At 38.1% G+C, this 18,770-nt stretch overlaps 3 protein-coding genes and 1 pseudogene across 4 annotated transcripts; 1 reads left to right on the top strand and 3 right to left on the bottom strand.

The window, feature by feature from the left end:
* Nucleotides 1-136: 136 nt before the first annotated feature.
* LOC104707783 (LEC14B protein) lies at nucleotides 137-3,855 on the bottom strand. Of its 2 annotated transcripts, none has more exons than XM_087461437.1 (10): nucleotides 3,491-3,855; nucleotides 2,546-3,058; nucleotides 2,275-2,394; nucleotides 1,985-2,062; nucleotides 1,661-1,837; nucleotides 1,477-1,554; nucleotides 1,204-1,382; nucleotides 930-1,088; nucleotides 763-823; nucleotides 137-639 (listed from the first exon to the last, which is right to left on the bottom strand). In XM_087461437.1, the coding sequence occupies exons 2-10, from the start codon at nucleotides 2,981-2,983 to the stop codon at nucleotides 448-450; spliced, it is 1,482 nt and encodes a 493-aa protein (XP_087317563.1). In that variant the 5' UTR covers nucleotides 2,984-3,058; nucleotides 3,491-3,855; the 3' UTR covers nucleotides 137-447. The 2 variants fall into 2 exon arrangements, with proteins under 2 accessions (XP_087317563.1, XP_087317564.1); XM_087461438.1 differs by having other exon boundaries at nucleotides 3,354-3,672.
* Nucleotides 3,856-4,690: 835 nt separating this feature from the next.
* LOC104707782 (F-box/kelch-repeat protein OR23) lies at nucleotides 4,691-6,436 on the bottom strand. The gene has a single exon (XM_019228612.2). It carries the CDS (start codon nucleotides 6,256-6,258, stop codon nucleotides 4,948-4,950), a length of 1,311 nt encoding a protein of 436 aa, XP_019084157.1. The 5' UTR covers nucleotides 6,259-6,436; the 3' UTR covers nucleotides 4,691-4,947.
* A 1,499-nt stretch (nucleotides 6,437-7,935) lies between these two features.
* On the top strand, nucleotides 7,936-8,960 carry LOC147940398 (uncharacterized). The gene is made up of 3 exons (XM_087461286.1): nucleotides 7,936-8,039; nucleotides 8,321-8,728; nucleotides 8,807-8,960. Exons 1-3 carry the CDS (start codon nucleotides 7,936-7,938, stop codon nucleotides 8,958-8,960), a joined length of 666 nt encoding a protein of 221 aa, XP_087317412.1.
* Nucleotides 8,961-17,525: 8,565 nt separating this feature from the next.
* On the bottom strand, nucleotides 17,526-18,536 carry LOC147940397 (uncharacterized; annotated as a pseudogene).
* Between the last annotated feature and the right edge of the window lie 234 nt (nucleotides 18,537-18,770).

The raw sequence follows: 18,770 nt of genomic DNA, 5'->3' as shown, positions 1-18,770 counted from the left end.
TGCATTATATTTTTGTTGGTTAGCTAATAAGCCTAAAACTAATGATTTTAGTTGGGAAGTGTAATGATGCCTTATAATGTTTGTATGTACTCATAAAATGTTTATGGTTTTGGAGAATGAATAAAAATATATATAATTTTAAACTCAATAAAGTAATTTATGTAACCAAACCATGACAAAGGTGTATATAATTATTACTACATTGCATACCATTCGAAACATATGTATAACCTTTTAAAAGTGGTTGGAGAAGAGAATGGTGTTTGTCACACACAACAAGACACTGTCCACACGCACACCAAAGCCTTTGTTTTCTAAACTTAAAAGCCTTATTTGATGATTCTTACTTGTGTTTATATTGTTTATCATCGTTTATCATCATCTTCTTCTCTACATTTTTATATATATGACTTACAGAGACGATGTGTATGTGTAGATATAGATGCATCAGTAGTAGAAATGTCTCCTCCGAACCCTCTTCTTACTCATGATCGGTGCCTCACCACTTCCCGGAAATTCCCATCTCACAAGATCTCCGTCCCACGAAGAGCTTATAAGCGTCGGGTAATGCGGATGCCAATTACAGTCTCTTACAGGTGAGCTATGGTGCTTTAGCACTGCTACTTTATCTCCACTTACCTAAGACCAGATAAATGAATCCAAGATTGGTCAAAACAGCAGAGTTGATAGAGATTCAGCACACAATGCTACACTTTTCATGTTATTGTGTCTAAAATGTGTTTATGAGGATTTATGGCTTACCAAGTCGTATATGTAGACAGAACTGTCGTTGGATCCTGTGTAAATGTACTTTTGGCCGGTACTGTTTAAAGAAAGAACAAAAGAAGCCAACACAAGAATTAGAAAAATATGTAAAGAGTTCTCCTTTCTCAGGTTTGGGATATTATGGAGCTTTGAAAGAGACTGACCTATGAGCTGGAGAAAAGTAGCAACGGATGAGAGTACGCAACACTGAGTGACCTTTATATGTCGACACTGACTGATCAGATGGGTGCTTTAGATCTCTTGCTTCAGTAGGATAATCCATCCATCTGTAATCCCATTCATAGTTTCTTAGCACCTCATGCCTGTAAAACAAGAAGAATCAGTTCCATCAACGAATTCCGTGTGAAACACCAAAAAAAACAAGATGCGACCAACAATGCTACAGGCTGAATACAGTTTTATGTCGAAAATAGTTACCTTGCAGGTACACCTGAAGACATTTTTCTGATATCCCACAGTTTGATGGTTTGGTCTTTGCCATTTGATATGAAATAGCGACCATCTCCACGGCTATCTATAAAGGTAACACCTTCGAGGTGACCCACTAAAACACCAGCTGGCTTATCTCTCCCAATGAAACAACGCCTATCCCACACCTACTCGTGTAATGAATTTTGAACAAGATCCTGTTACAACTTTGCTAAAAGGCAAGAAACTTCATTGTACTATTGCAGCAACAAAGACAATCACCTTGCAGAGATTATCATCACTTCCAGATAAAATCAGGTTTCCACTTTCGTCAGCAAAGCACACAGTATTTACATCAGACTGCATAAATGGAGAAAATGCTATCAATGCCAAAACGATAACATCACCACTAATACACAGGTACAAATCTTAGGAGAAATTGACCCAACCGATAAAGGAATTTTACCGTGTGTGCAACAGTCCGGAGTGAAACTCTATTTGCTTCGAGATCATAAACATAGATGGAATCATCACTGCTCCCAGCAACAAGTTCTCGTCCATCAGTCGAAAATTTCACAGAGAATATTCCAAAAGAGTACCCTCCATCTTCATCAGAAGAGAAGTCTAGTCCATCATGGATCTCCTGCAAAAGACATGGCCCTCAAATTAATTTTAACCTCATTGATAAGATGTTAAAAACAGAAACTAAAACATGTGAAACAATATCAAGCAGGGAGCCGATCCCATAATATAAATTTCCCCTATCTAAACACTTCCTGTGGTTCCATACCGTAACATTTGCATGAGACTCGGTTGTACCGGACCCAACATCAACAATGTGAACAATAGGTGACATGCTTGCGTAAACCTGCAATATCGAAATAATTCATTAGTCTCTATTTTGGAAGATAAGCATAGAGTTTTGATCTAACAAGAGACTATAAAGATTAGACAAACCCACTTACTCTGTATCACTATAAAAGATATGAACTGAATCGTGGTCAAAGTTTGCATTTAAAATAATATGAGGATTTTTAATCAAACATGAGCAAGTTGTAGTTGAAAGATACAACAACTTACCAGGTTTCGCTGATTAGGGGATAGCGAAGTATCAGTAACAGTCCAACGCAAACTTTTTGCAAGAATATCCTTTTGAACTTTCCATCCCTTCTCTACATTGTAAATCCGAATATGGCTTGCCTGAAAATTATGATTTGATTAATACAAGGTATGCAGATTGATTCATCCAGCTTCTCGACTCAGGAAATTGAAAAAAAAAAAGGGACATGCCTAGAATGTATCATCTGTTCTTGTTCCCTAAACTAATAAACAGTAAGGATGAAGGATTTACCTGAAAGCCCGCAATAAAGAGAGAACCATCAGTTGAAAACTGAGAGACATATGCACGGCTGTTCATTTGATCGACAAGCCAAGGACCTTTAACAGGCAAATATCTGCTAAGCATATGGCAACAATCAGCGGCGGAGAACCTTCCTCTTCCAGAGAAATTACTTTCTCGACCAGCCAACATCCTCACAGTAGACACAGGTAACTGATGTCTCCCAGGGACTTCACGGCTAAACCGTTGATGAGGACTAGATCTCAATTTAGTAACCTGACTGATTTCATGGTCTAAATCTGGCAGATGATCACTAGATCTTTGACTACCACTACTACTACCAACTCCACAAAAGTCTTTCCCAGCATCACAAAATTCGGCTTCTATCTCAAGTCTACTCATTGCATAACCCATTTCATCAGCATCAAACTCACTTGGTCCAAAAAACATTATAGAAGATAACTACCATTGATATTCTCTTAAAAACCACAGTTTCATTCACAGTCACCTTGAACCATAGCTTGCCTGCAAAAGACCAGTAAAATGTTCAAGTTTCATCAATAAACACATTCACACACTAAACCCCTCTGTGCCATTTAAACCCAGTTATGAAAAAAAACTAAATCAAAGAAAAACAATCTGAAGATCACGATACTACTACAGCTTGATCAATCATCGATTTAACATCAACATATCGGAAATAACAAAAAACCCAATTCAAAAAAAGAATCAAAGTCGTCGTCTTTATCTGTGTAGTGAACAGCATCAACCCTAATTGTTCAAGCATCGAATTAGAAATGCAGAAAAAAGTTTAAATCACCAGAGACATGGAACGATCGAAAGAACCTAGAAACACTATCACTCCCCCCAATTTGAGAGCTTTGACCCTAAATCGGATCGCGAATTTGTACCGCTAACAAAAAAAAATTAAAAAGGTCAGGTTTTTAAGCTGAGTACCCCGTACGAACGAAGGAGACAATTCGTAACAGTATTACGCAAAATGTTGAATTTGTCGAAAAAACTTTTCGCCTTTTTTCAATAAAAACTTTGATGAGCGGATATGGTTTCTTCGTCGACGTGTGTGTAAATGAAGCGTGCAAAGCTGTGTTGCCACGTTTGACTTTGTACATTGAGTTAGTAAGTGTGGTCACTTCCTAATCATTGAGTATAATACTCCTATTTTTTTTTTTAGTGTATCTTGTTTGATCAAACTTCAAAATCTCATCTTAATGTATGTTTAATACAAAGTAAACTAATGGAAAAATGATTTACACCTCATCACATGGCCAACACTATATGTGGTACCACTCAATTCTGTGAACAAGTATGCAAATGCTACAAATGACACATTACATACTACTTCTAGCTTCAATGTGTGGTCTGTATAACACAAACAAACACATCAATGTTTCGGTGATCAAAATGGTAAGAAACTGTCTTGTCTTGTTCTATGATTATACTTGCTTATGGTAGGAAACTGCCTTCTCTTTTATAACAAAACTTTTTCAAAAACAAAAAAAGTGAAGTTTAGGGTTGGGCATTCGGGTAACCTGTTTGGATTCGGGTATTACCCATTCGGGTTCGGGTAAACGGGTTTTGAAAAATAGAACCCATTGAGTATTTTTAGATATATAGGTTCGGTTCGGTTTGGGTACTATCGGGTTTGGGTCGGTTTGGGTTAAAATATAATTAAATTTAAATAAATTTAGTTAAATTTTGACTTACTTAACAAAATATTTTAGATATTTTGATTATTTTTGATATTTAGGTATAAAACTAAACGAAATATTCAAAATTATAATCATAATTTTGGGGTAATTGCATTATATTAATGATAAATATTATAAATATGTTTATATGTTCGGGTTTAATGGGTATCCAAATGGCTACCGGGTATTATCCGACCCTAACCCGAACCCACGGGTATTAGAAAATAGAACCCAATAGGGTTTTATAGGCAAACCCGTACCCAATCCGAACCCGGTTTTTCGGGTCGGGTTACGGGTTGGGTATTTGGGTACGGTTTTTATGCCCAGGCCTAGTGAAGTTATTGCAGAATCTGTTGTTAAGATTCACAGTCAAAAAGAGATTCCAAAAGTCTTGGATTTGGACAGTATATGAAAAAACTTAACTTGAACTGAGAGAGTAGAAAACGAGTACCTGCAAGCAAATGTTGCATTGTTTTGCAGCTAGAGCAAATTTATACAAAGCCATAGTTATAGTTTGTATTTACAATATAACAGAATACCCAAACATCTTTTTTTCGTTTTGTTTTTCAACCTGTACACAGAAAATGTGGGAAGGATGTGCATACGGCAAAAGAAACAGACACGATACTAAAAATTCATCAGAGCTCACACCATGAACAACAAATTTTATTCTAGACGATGTGAGGAGTGACAACTGATCTCCAACTACAATCGGATGGTGCACATAACCGTGGTCTTGATATCGAGTTGATGATTGAACGGTGGCTTTGTGACAACTGATCTCCAAGTTTTCTTCTTAGGATCATAGATATGAATCATCAAAGAACCAGCATTCCTGTGTTGTCTAGTATGCCTTGTGTCCATCAGGTTATAACCATCCAAAAGAATCATAACATGTAATTCACCGTTGAGCGCAACAAAACCAACCGGTTTATCATAAAGAGCTTTCTTAGGCACACTTGACTCTCTTCTCCACCGATTCGAACCAATCTCATACCTAAGAATCCGATCCTTATCCAACATGAAGAACACAGGCTTACCACAGTCAACAGTAACAATCTTCCCTAGCTTAGGTCTCTCTTCTTCTCCCCACATATCTCCAACAAGCCTCCATTTCTCACCACTCAAACCCATCACTGCAGCGTCTCTATAGTACTCATCAACAGGAAGAATCCCAGAAACAGTCCTTGATCTGCCATATCCACCCATCACCCAAAACTCTCTCCCTTTCTCCTTCTCATCACCCTCATTATTCCCAACCAAGAAGCCAACACATCCTGCTCTAAACCTAGGCAACTCATCCATCTCCCTCCACTCATCTTTCTCAACATCATACATCTCAACAGAACTCATTCTACTCCCAGCAGCACCAAACAACGTGTGCCGTGATCCTCCCCCCGCCACAATGATCCGATTAGACAAACCAGTCACCGCAGCACAAGCGAAGCTTCCACGCGGAGACAACATCGGAGAGAGCCGTTCCCAAACGGATTTCACGAAACTGTAACGGAACACAGTCGAAGTAGGCAAAAGAACATCAAGAGGAAAAGACCTAGTATCGAAAGCAGAGCCGCCGAGAACGTAAACGCAGGGACCAATCGCGACGGCAACGAAATTGCAGAGACTGTAAACGTGAGGGTTACAAGGCAAGAGAGGAAGCGGTCTCCATGAAAGAGTCACGGGATCGAAGAGAAACGGAGGCGAAATCGAAGGATCTTGAGGGAAGATACAGAGGAGATGCGAGAGATTGTCGCCGTCTCTGTTGTCTCGGCCATGGCGGAGTGAAATTAGGGTTTTGGAAGAAAGGAAAGCGTACCATGATTTACAAGTGGATTTGAGACGAGAGGTGTGAGGGTAAGGGACGAAGGAGAGGATCAGCCTCGCGACGTCGTTGGATAAGCCTGGGATCAAAGTCAAGCTAGGATCGATACGACGCTTAGGCCGAGGAAACGAAGATCGAGACGACGACGAAGAAGACGAACACTGTAACCGTGACGAGAATATAGGTAGAGGCATGATTAAGAAGAAACTCCGGCGAATTTTGTTAGTGGAATGATCGATTCAATGATGAGTGAGACATAATCATCATCGGAAATGAGTAAAATAGACTGATTCTGATTCTTCTTCTTCGGCTGAGGAAGGAAAAAAAAACACAAAAAACAAATCTGATTTTAATTTCAAGTTTGAAGGGCCTTCTCTCTCTTTGTCTTTGATTCCCTTTCTATTATTTTTTAACTCCACGTGGGTTTGTGTGATTGGTTAAGATATAGAGAAGTTAATTACTTATTACTTTCTTTTTTTTGGGCAAACAATTACGGTACTAATCTTTTATTGTTATAAATCACTTAAGGATGGACTCCATAACCAAGCCCATTGACGGTCCATACTTTGTCCAAGACTTGAAGCCCATTGTTCAAGTCCCATCGGCCATAAACTTTGTCTTAGTCGGTTTATGTATTTCCTATTATGTTTAGGAATTAGGCCAAGTCCTTGACTATATATATGTAACCTCATTCGATTATGATTAATAATAACAAGAGATTTATTCCCTAAGCTCTCTAGATTCATAACACGTTATCAGCATGATAGTTTCTATATCCAGCTGAGTAAAAACCCTAAAACCCTAACCGCCGCCGTTCATACTTCTCTTTTCACCAAACCCTAAAACCGCCGCTTTCTTCCTCCTTTGTTCGTGGAAGCTCCTGTTCGGCAATCAGTTCGTGATCAAAGTTTTGTTGAAGTTCAGATCGAGGTTCACGGTTCATGAGAGAAGTAAAAACCGAGGTCTTTTAGCTCCCGGTTCATAACCAGTCAAAACCAAACGGTGGAAGGTAAAATAAGATCTAAAACTCTCTTAGAACCTATGAATCAAATTTAAACTATAAACTTATTGGAACCCTAAAACTACAAAGTAAACAATCAACAAACAGTTCTTATTTCCCTAAATCCTAAAGCTTAAAATCGGATGTTAGGACTGTTAGATTGTTTGTTAAATTGCACCAAATTATATCAAGCTTAAAATCCGGTTGTATGATTGCTTTAATTGCTGCTTGATTGTTTTGATGCATAAAAACCTAGAACTTGAACTGTAAATTCGAAATTCATAAGGAGTATTATTAATTTGATTGTTCTAGGAGATTTAAAATATGAAACTGCATGCATCTTTGGAATTAAATCGAATTTGGCATAGAATTTTCCTGTAAATTTAGGTTGCATAAGAACCCTAAAATCCTAAATTAAAATCGATTTAGGTGTTTGAGAAATTCAAACCCTAAACCCAAAAAGGTTTAAGAAAATTCGAAAATCATTATGTGTTTGCATAAAATAAATTTGGATAATTTCTAAATTAATTATAATTATCAACTTAAAGGTTTAAAAAAATATATATATATTTTGTTATTATCCAATGATTAAGAAAAAGGAAAATTTCTAAAATTATCTAAGAAAAGGAAATTCTAGTAAAAAGGAAATTATTGCATGCCTTAATCTATTTGATTTTGTTGTCTTGATTGCATGGAGTTAAACCACGAAATTTAAAGAAAAACAAGGCATGGTTCGGTCTTAAATACCGCATGACCTAAGATTAAATTGATGGCATGGTTCGGTCTTAAATACCGCATGGCCTATTGTTTGAATGCATGGTTCGGTCTTAAATACCGCATGCTAATCGGTTGTCTATTTATGTTTATGCAGATGGCAAGGTTGAATAACCTAGACTATGCCGTTTTGGATGTCTCTGGAAACAACTACTTGAAGTGGGCATTGGACACCAAGATAAATTTCAAGTCAAAGGACTTGTTTGAATGCATTGAGGAGGAGAGGATTACGATCCTACCGAAAAGAAAAAGTACAAGGCCATTCAACACATGCGCCATCACCTTGCTGAGAGTCTCAAAGACCAGTACCTCACAATAGAGAATCCTCTTGACCTTTGGACAGAGCTTAAACGCAGATACGGACACCAACAAACGGTGCTCCTACCAAAGGCTCAATTCGATTGGAAGAACCTAAGGATCCAGGATTACAAATCCGTGGATGAGTATAACTCTGAGCTTTTTAGGATTGTTTCACTCCTTAGGTTGTGTGGTACTGAAGTCACGGAGAGAGAGTTGCTAGAGAAGACTTTGTCTACTTTTAGTACTCACAATATAGTACTTCAGCAACAATACCGTGAAAAAGGTTTCAAAACCAATGGGGACTTAATCTCATGCTTGCTACTAGCTGAGCAGAATAATGAGCTGTTGTTGATGAATAGTGCTATGAGACCTCCCGGTACAACCCCATTACCGGAAGCACACAAGGTTGATGTGGCAAAGCAGAATGAGCCTAAACAGCCTAAAGAGCCCAAGGAGACCAACTACGTTCATAGAGAAAGACACTATGGCCGTGGCCGTGGTGGCAGAGGACGTGGTGGTCGTTGGGGCCAGGCAAGCCGTTTTGATGGTTACGGCCGTGGTGGTCGTGGCCGCGGTGGTAGGGGCCGTGGGTCCTTTAAACTGCAAATCAAGGCTAAATCGGTTTGTCACCGATGTGGTATGTCCAACCACTGGGCTAAGAACTGCAGAACGCCTAGACATCTCATTGATGCATATCAAGAGATTTTGAAGAAGAATCCAGAGGCCAACTATGTACATCTCGATGGTGAAGAAGACTTCGACCATGAGAATGATGATTTACTAGATTTTGAGACTTCCGATTGTTTAAAGGAAGATAACTAATTTTAGTTATGGATTTGGTTTAATTTCTATGCTTTTATGCTTTAATTTTATTCTATGTATTGGATAATTATTTTGGTTTAATTTCAATGATTTTATTTAAATATTTCTTTGCTTATTTTGTTAAAGTTTAAAATAAAAATTATTGTCATTATAGAAATGGCTGAGGATATGAGTGTGCTAGTGGTGGACAGTGGATCCAGCCACACAATTTTGAAAGACAAAAGATATTTTATAAACCTCATATCGAAAAATGCCAATGTTAGTACAATTGCGGGTATAGCAAATTTGATTGAAGGCTACGGCCAGGCACACATATTATTGCCTAACGGCGCACACATAGAATTATGTGATGCATTGTACTCACCCAGCTCTAAGAGAAGCTTATTGAGCTTTAAAGACATTCGTTTGAATGGTTATCATATTGAAACAAAGGGTGAAGGAAGCAAAGAATTTTTATACATTACAGAAAATGTGAATGGCCATAAGAAGGTCCTTGAGACTATACCTGCACTAGCCACTGGTTTATACCATGCTAAGATTAACATGATAGAAGCTAACTTGGCAAAGCACAAAATGTTCAATGAACAGTTCACTCTATGGCATGACCGGCTTGGCCATCCGGGAAAGAACATGATGCGTAAACTAATTGATAGTTCAAATGGGCACAACCTTAAAGAAAGGACAGTTATCCCTAAAAATCTCACGTGTGTAGCATGTGCACAAGGAAAACTTATAATACGGCCATCACCAGCCAAAGTTCATAAAGAGACTTTAAATTTTTTGGAAAGGATACAAGGTGATATATATGGACCAATACACCCACCGTGTGGGACGTTTAGATATTTTATGGTTATGATCGATGCATCAACCAGATGGTCACACGTTTGCTTGTTATCCACAAGGAATCTAGCATTTGCTAGGATGTCAGCTCAAATTATAAGATTAAGAGCACATTTTCCAGATTTTCCACTTAAGACTATACGTCTAGACAATGCTGGTGAGTTTACATCCCAAGCGTTTAATGATTACTGTATGTCCATGGTGGTAAGTGTGGAACATCCCGTGGCACATGTCCATACACAAAATAGATTAGCTGAATCATTCATTAAACGAATACAATTGATAGCTCGACCATTGTTAATGAGATCGAAGCTCCCTGTGTCGGCTTGGGGACACGCAGTTTTACATGCAGCAGAACTAATACGCATCAGGCCATCTAGTGAACACAAATATTCACCATCCCAACTATTAACAGGTCATGAGCCAAACGTATCCCATCTCGAAACATTCGGTTGTGTCGTTTATGTACCGATTGCTCCACCATAGAGAACTAAGATGGGACCTCAAAGGAGGATGGGAATATATGTTGGATATGAGTCTCCCACCATTATAAAGTATCTTGAGCCAACCACAAGAGATTTATTTAAGGCCAGATACGCGGACTGTCAATTTACAGAATCCGAATTCCCTATGTTGGATGGAGAGACTAGCAAGCTGGTTAAAGAAATAACATGGAATCAAACATCCTTGAATTGGCAAGATCCTCGGACTCTAGCCTGTGATGCAGAGGTCCAGAAAATTATACATTTGCAAAAGCTAGCTATACAATTGCCAGATTCCTTTGCTGACCCAAAGAGAGTAACAAAATCGTACATACCAGCTTGTAATGCACCAGAACGTATTGATGTTCAGAAGGAATACAATAATCAAGTTGCTACAGTGTCTAACCCACGATTAAAACGAGGTAGACCATTAGGTTCCAAAGATAAGAACCCTCGGAAGTCTAAATGTGCAAAATAGACCGAGGTTAAGGGAATTATAGAAAATACAGACATGGCCGCGGCAAGTCCTAAGGTACCAAGTGAGGTTCAGGACGCTGAACCTCAAGGACCTGAAGGTATAGATAATGATGAGATCTCAATAAACTATATAATGTCTGGAATTAAATGGAACCGTAAAGATGTCGACATCGATGATATATTTGCATACAAGGTAGCACTTGAAATGAATGAGGATCATGAACCCACGTCTATATTAGAGTGCACTCAAAGTAAAGATTGGCTAAAATGGAAAGAAGCCATTGACGTGGAGTTAAACTCTTTAAAGAAGAGAAGTGTGTTTGGTCCGATCTTAAGGATAACACCTGAAATTAAACCAGTTGGACATAAGTGGGTCTTTGTAAGAGAAATGAGAAGAATGAAATCGTGAGATACAAAGCACGGCTTGTAGCACAAGGATTCTCTCAAAGACCAGGCATAGATTATGAGGAGACATACTCCCATGTGATAGATGCAACAACATTTCGGTACTTAATAAGTTTGGCTATAAGAGAAAAACTGGATTTGCGGATAATGGATGTTGTAACCGCATACTTATATGGTCCACTGGATAATGAAATCTATATGAGAATACCAGAAGGTTTTGAGCTCAAAGATAAGAGTAGTTCTCGAGAACAGTACTGCATAAGGCTGGACAAATCCCTTTATGGACTGAAACAGAGTGGTCGAATGTGGTATAACCGGTTAAGTGAATATTTAGCTAAAGAAGGCTATAAGAATGACCCAATCAGTCCATGTCTATTTATAAAGAAGTTTGCAAACAAAGGGTTTGTTATAATAGCAGTTTGTGTGGATAATTTAAACATCTTTGGAACTTCTGGTGAAATTGCCCAAACAGTAGAATATCTCAAGAAAGAGTTTGAAATGAAAGACCTAAGCAAGACAAAATTCTGTTTGGGGCTACAGCTTGAGTACATAAATAATAGAATCCTTGTGCATCAAAAGGCATATACAGAAAAGGTACTCAAGAGGTTTAATATGGACAAAGCTCACCCATTGACCAGCCCACTGGTTGTTAGAAGCTTAGACTTAGATAAAGATCCATTTGGTCCAAAGAAGGCCGATGAAGAAGTTCTCGGACCTGAAGTGCCATACCTCAGTGCAATTGGAGCGTTAATGTTCCTAGCTAGCCACACTAGACCGGACATATGTTTTTCCGTGAACCTCTTAGCAAGATTTAGTTCTTGTCCGACCCAAAGGCATTGGAGTGAAATTAAGTATTCATTACGTTACCTACAAGGAACATTTAAATTTGGGTTTATATTATACTAACTATAACAAAGATGTTTTAGTTGGTTTTGCTGATGCAGGTTATAACAAAGAAAGTTTAGTGTGTTTGGTTAATATTGATGATAAGGAGCCAACAGTACTATATGAGGACAATACTGCCAACATCGCAAAGCTCAAGGAAGGTTACATCAAGGGAGATCGGGCGGAGCACATTCTACCCAAGTTCTTCTTCACACATGAACTACAAAAAGCTGGAGAAGTTCAAGTGGTACAAGTTCATTCTAGCAACAGCTCAGCCGATCTCTTCACCAAAACACTGCCGACAACAACATTCAACAAGCTCATGCACCAGATTGGAATGCAGAGACTTAAGGACTTCAGGGATGCTTAGAACAGGGGGAGCAATGTGTGCTGTACTCTTTTTCCTTTACCATGGTTTTGTCCCACTGAGTTTTCCTGATAAGGTATTAATGAGGCAGCATCCCCAAGCACATTGCATCGATCCCTTAGCATCTTGCATGGTTATGTCATCCAAGGGGGAGTGTTATAAACCACTTAAGGATAGACTCCATAACCAAGCCCATTGACGGTCCACACTTTGTCCAAGACTTGAAGCCCATTATTCAAGGCCCATCGGCCATAAGCTTTGTCTTAGTCGGTTTATGTATTTCCTATTATGTTTAGGAATTAGGCTAAGTCCTTGACTATATATATGTAACCTCATTCGATTATGATTAATAATAGCAAGAGATTTATTCCCTAAGCTCTCTAGATTCATAACATTTATCCTATAAAACTATAAAACACAAGTTAGCTGTCCAATAAAATTAAGCCAAATCAAATTTTAATTTATTTATAAACTAGGATATCTTCTACGCATGGCCACACATGCATAGTTTGGGAAAAAATAAAAAATATTAGAAGATAATTCTATTAAAAATATAATCTAAACAAATATTATGTAGATGATTATTATTTGTAAAAATAAAAAAAATAGAAATTACACATTTTTCGTGATATTATTTTTCTGCATATTGTTATTTAAAAATAAAAAAACAATTATCCCTATTTTAGCTAATGGAATGGATTCGTTTTATTAAAGAAAAAACTTGAAAAACTGATTTAATAAACCAAATGTAAACCAATTCGAACCTGTTCCAAGTTGATATTTTGATCCAATGACATTGGTACCCAATTTGGCTTCATTGGAGCATCATGTCTCAAGAACCTTCTACTGTCCGAGCAAATTAAGTCTCGATAATCTTCTTCTCACAAAGGAATGTCTCCATGCGCTTCTACTTCCAGTTTATTCCAAAAAAAGGAATGTCTCCATGCGCTTCTTCTTCCAGTTTATTCCAAAAAAAGGAATGTTCATACCAAAAAAAAAAAAGGAATGTCTCCATGCGCTTCTTCTTCCAGTTTATTCCAAAAAAAAAAATGAAACAAAAAGACGGTGAACACAGAAGAAAAATCAAACAGAGAATTAACTGAATTAAACTAGAGTTAAATAGATTAATAGAAGATGAAACGGTTAAAAATTGTGCTGTTGTAAAACTAGAGATTGTATTCTCTTATGTCTTATTCATTCAATCGATAATAGTACATATATATAGGAGTACACAAACCCTAAGTACAATAGGAATCATAAATCGACAAAGAATAAGAGGAGATAGGATAATGGGCTTTGGGGACTTGAACATGTATGGACCGGTTATGGAGATCTATCTTCAATGGTTTACAACATTCCCCCTTGGATGACATAACCGTGTAGATGCTAAGAGATCATCATAATACGTTTGGGGATGCTGCCTCATTAAAACTTTACCAGGAAAATCCAGTGGGACAAAACTATGTTGAAGAAAAAAGAGTACAACACGTATTACTCCCCCTGTTCTAAGCATCACTAAAAGTCCTTGAGTCTGCGCATCCCAATCTGATGCGTGAGCTTCCTGAATGTTGATGTTGATAATGACTTGGTGAAAAGACGGCTGAGTTTTCGCTAGATTGAACTTGCACCACTTGAACTTCACCGACCTTTTGTAGTTCATGTGTGAAGAAGAACTTAGGCAAAATGTGCTTCGTCTGATCTCCCTTGTTGTAACCTTCCTTGAGCTGTGCGATACAAGCGGTGTTGTCTTCATATATGATGGTCGGTTCCTTGTCGTCGGCCATGCCACAATCTGATATGATGTGTTGAGTCATTGATCTCAACCAAACACACTCACAGCTGGCCTCATGCATAGCCAGAATTTCTGCATGATTAGATAATGTGGCCACAATAGTCTGCTTCATTGAACACCATGAAATTGTTGTACCACCATGTGTAAACACATAGCCGGTTTGAGATCTAGCATTATGTGCATCGGATAGATAACTTGCATCAGCAAAACCAACTAAACCTTCTTTGTTATGGTTAGTATAAAATAAACCCAAACCCATCGTTCCTTGTAGGTAACGCAATAGATGTTTGATACCGTTCCAGTGCCTTCGGGTCGGACAAGAACTAAATCTTGATAGGAGGTTCACGACAAAACAAATATCTGGTCTAGTGTGGCTAGCCAAATACATTAAAGCTCCTATGACACTAAGATATGACACTTCAGGACCGAGAACTTCTTCATCGTCCTTCTTTGGACCGAATGGATCATTGTCCAAATTTAGGCTTCTCACAACCATTGGACTGGTCAATGGGTGTGCCTGGTCCATACTGAATCTCTTGAGTACCTTTTCAGTATATGCCATTTGATGCACAAGGATTCCATTATTTATGTACTCAAGCTGCAATCCCAAACAAAACTTAGTTTTACCTAGGTCTTTCATTTCAAACTCTTTCTTGAGATATACAACTGTTTGGGTAATTTCACCAGAGGTTCCTAGGATGTTCAAATCATCCACATATACTGCTATGATTACAAACCCTTTGTTTGCAAACTTCTTTATAAAAATACATGGACTGATGGGATCATTCTTATAACCTTCTTTAACTAGGTACTCACTCAATCTATTGTACCACATATGCCCACTTTGTTTCAGTTCATAAAGGGATTTGTTCAGCCTTATGCAGTACTGTTCTCGAGAACCTTTCTTATCTTCGAGCTTTATACCCTCTGGTAATCTCATATATATTTCATTATTCAGTGGACCATATAAATATGCGGTCACTACATCCATTAGCCGCAGATCAAGACTTTCTCTTATAGCCAGACTTATCAAAAATCTAAAAGTCGTTGCATCCACCAAAGGGGAGTATGTCTCCTCATAATCTATCCCCGATCTTTGTGAGAATCCTTGTGCTACAAGCCATGCCTTATATCTCACGATTTCATTATTATCATTTCTCTCCTCACAAAAACCCATTTGTGTCCTACTGGTATTATATCGAATGGTGTCCTTATGATCAGACCAAACACATTCCTTTTCTTTAATGAATTCAACTCCACGTCTATGGCTTCTTTCCATTTTAACCAATATGATCCTTGAGTTCACTCTAATATGGACGTGGGTTCATGATCCTCATTTATTTCAAGTGCTACCTTATATGTAAATATTTCATCGATGTCGACATCTTTCCGGTTCCATTTAATTCCAGACATGATATACTTTATTGAGATCTCATTATTATCAATACCTTCAGGACCTTGAGGTTTGGCGTCCCAACCCTCATTGATCGGTTCCTTAGGGTTTGCCGCGGCCATGTCTATGGTTTCCTTAACCTCAGTTTTAGTTGCACCTTTCTTTGATTTCCGAGGGTTCTTATCTTTGGAATCTATTGGTCTACCACATTTCAAACGTGGCTTAGACTCTGTAGCAACTTGATTGTGTCCCTTTTGGACATCAATACGTAATGGTGCATTACAAGCTGGTATGTACGATTTTGTAACTCTCTTTGGGTCAACAAAGAAATCTGACAATTGATTAGCTAGCTTTTGTAAATGTATAATCTTTTGGACCTCTGCTTAACATTCCAGAGTCCGAGGATCTTGCCATTTTAAGGATGTTTGATTCCATGATATTTCTTTTACCAGCTTGTTTGTCTCTCCATCTAATGTAGGAAATTCGGATTCAGCAAACTGACAATCCGCGTATCTAGCCTTAAATAGATCACCCGTGGTCGGCTCTAGATACTTAATAATGGTGAGAGAATCATATCCAACATATTCCTATCCTCTTTTGAGGTCCCATCTTAGTTCTCTATGGTGGTGCAATGGGTACATAAACAGCACACCCAAATGTCTTTAGATGGGATATGTCTTGCTCATGACCCGTGACTAATTGGGATGGTGAATATTTATGCTCACTAGATGGCCTGATGCGTATAAGCTCTGCTGCATGTAATACTGCGTGTCCCCAAGCCGACACAGGAAGCTTCGACCTCATGAGTAATGGTCGAGCAATCAATTGAATTCGTTTAATGAAGGATTCAGCTAATCCATTATGTGTATGTACATGTGCCACGGGATGTTCCACACTTATCCCCATGGACATACAATAATCATTACACGCTTGGGATATAAATTCACCAGCATTATCGAGACGTATAATATTAAGTGGAAAATCTGGAAAGTAGGCTCGCAGACGTATGATCTGGGCCAGCAATCTAGCAAACGCTAGGTTTCTAGTGGATAATAAGCAAATATGCGACCATCTGGTCGATGCATCAATGAGGACCATAAAATATCTAAACGTCCCACATGGTGGGTGTATTGGTCCACTTATATCTCCTTGTATTCTTTCCAGAAAATTTAAAATCTCTTTAGTTACTTTGACTGGTGATAGCCTTACAATGAGTTTCCCTTGTGCACATGCTACACACGTGAGATTCTTAGGGATAACTCGTCTCTCTTTTAGAGTGTGCCCTCTTTAATTTAAGATTAGCTTACGCATCATGTTATAACCATGGTGGCCAAACCGGTCATGCCATAAAATGAATTGTTCATTGAACATCTTGTTCATTGCCATATTAGCTTCTATCATATTAATTTTGGCATAGTAAAGGCCAGTGGATAATGCGGGTATAGTCTCTAGAACTTTCTTAAAGTCTTGGGTGATCTCAGTAATATGTAGGAATTCTTGGTTCCCTTCACCCTTAGTTTCAATATGGAAACCATTCAAACGAATATCTTTGAAACTCAATAAGCTCCTTTTTGAGTTGGGTGAATATAAAGGCATCAAATATTTCAAGATTCGTGCCCTTAGGTAAAAGAATATGGGCTTGCTATACCCACTATTGTGCTAATATCGGCATTTTTCAAAGTGAGATTCAAAAAATATCTCTTGTCCTTCAAAATCGTATGGCTTGATCCACTATCCACCACAAGTATGTTCTTGTCCTCAATTATTTCTTAATATGGACAAGAATTATGTTTAGACATAAAAGAATAAAACAAACAAATGTATATTGAAGGTAATAAAATAATTGAATTTAAACCAAAATCATAATTCAATAAAATCCAAAAGTATAAGACATGGAAATAAATAAAACAATAAGTGTCTAAATTTAATTATCCTCTCTTAAGCAATCATTAGTCTCATAATCCAATTGATCATCTTTCTCATGGTCAAAATCTCTTTCACCATCGAGATGAACCAGGTTAGCTTCTGGATTCTTTTTCAAACTCTCTTGATAGAGATCACTAAGGTGCTTAGGTGTCCTGCACGTCTTAGCCCAATGGTTCCCCATACCACATCGGTGGGAAACCGATTTTGTTTTGTGTTGCGGTTTGAAAATTCCGCGGCCTCTACATCGACCACGACCAAAGTCGGATCGGTTCCCACAGACATAACCATCATAATGGTTTCCTTGGTAATTGCCACGTCCTCTACCACGACCACGACCGTGATACTTGTCCCTATGGACGTAGTTAGACTATTTAGTCTCTTTAGGCTCTTTCTTGGTCATATCAGCTTTGTGGGCTTCTGGTAATGGGGTAGAACCAGGAGGTCTCATTGCACTATTCATTAGTAATAACTCATTGTTCTGCTCAGCAAGTAGCAAATAAGAGATTAGACTTGCATATGTCTTAAAGCCCTTTTCACGATACTGTTGCTGAAGCAGTATGTTATTTGTGTGAAAGGTTGAGAATGTTTTCTCTAGCAAGTCTTCCTTAGTAACCTCCTTACCACATAGTTTCATGATTGAAACTATCTTAAACAGCTCTGAGTTATACTCATCCACGGATTTAAAATCCTGGATTCTGAGGTTCTTCCAATCGAATTGGGCTTTCGGTAAAAGTACCGTATTTTGGTGACCATATCTGTTTCTCAACTCTACCCAAAGGTCAAGAAGATTCTCAATGGTAAGGTACTGATTTTTGAGACTCGGTGCAAGGTGATGGCGTATGAGGAGAATCGCCTTATATTTTTCTTTTTCAGTGGTATCGTTGTCATCCTCGATACATTCACATAGGTCCTTTGATTTCAGGGTAATCTTAGTATCCAAAGCCCATTGTAAATAATTGTCACCAAAGAAATTAAGTGCAGCATATTGGAGATTGTTGATCTTTTACATCTATAAGAAAATCATACAATCGATTTAGATTATGCCATGCGGTATTTAAGACTGAACCATGCAATTGATTTCGTCTAGGCCATGCGGTTTTTAAGACCGAACCATGCTAGTCCTAGCAAGGGATTTCTTACTTGATCACGTGGTTAGTTTATGCATGAAACAATCCTAGACAAATTGATCTAGTATGAATAAGGAAATATGCAAAAGATTTAGGGTTTTAGAGTTTTCTCTTTT

Source organism: Camelina sativa, chromosome 8, assembly GCF_030686135.1.
Source record: "Camelina sativa cultivar CO46 ecotype springtype chromosome 8, ASM3068613v1".
NCBI classification, from domain to species: Eukaryota; Viridiplantae; Streptophyta; class Magnoliopsida; order Brassicales; family Brassicaceae; genus Camelina; species Camelina sativa.
This window is presented reverse-complemented; position numbering and strand designations above follow the sequence as displayed.

What these genes read in the sequence shown, in the direction of transcription:
- LOC147940398 (XM_087461286.1), top strand. Translation starts at nt 7,936, where the DNA reads ATGGCAAGGTTGAATAACCTAGACTATGCCGTTTTGGATGTCTCTGGA. An exon ending in AATTTCAAGTCAAAGGACTT is followed by an intron (nt 8,040 to 8,320) that starts GTTTGAATGCAT and finishes TTCACTCCTTAG; the next exon opens with GTTGTGTGGTACTGAAGTCA. An exon ending in CGCGGTGGTAGGGGCCGTGG is followed by an intron (nt 8,729 to 8,806) that starts GTCCTTTAAACT and finishes TAAGAACTGCAG; the next exon opens with AACGCCTAGACATCTCATTG.
- LOC104707783 (XM_087461437.1), bottom strand. Translation starts at nt 2,983, where the DNA reads ATGTTTTTTGGACCAAGTGAGTTTGATGCTGATGAAATGGGTTATGCA. An exon ending in TCCGGACTGTTGCACACACG is followed by an intron (nt 1,555 to 1,660) that starts GTAAAATTCCTT and finishes CCATTTATGCAG; the next exon opens with TCTGATGTAAATACTGTGTG. An exon ending in CTGTCTACATATACGACTTG is followed by an intron (nt 640 to 762) that starts GTAAGCCATAAA and finishes ATCTGGTCTTAG; the next exon opens with GTAAGTGGAGATAAAGTAGC.
- LOC104707782 (XM_019228612.2), bottom strand. Translation starts at nt 6,258, where the DNA reads ATGCCTCTACCTATATTCTCGTCACGGTTACAGTGTTCGTCTTCTTCG.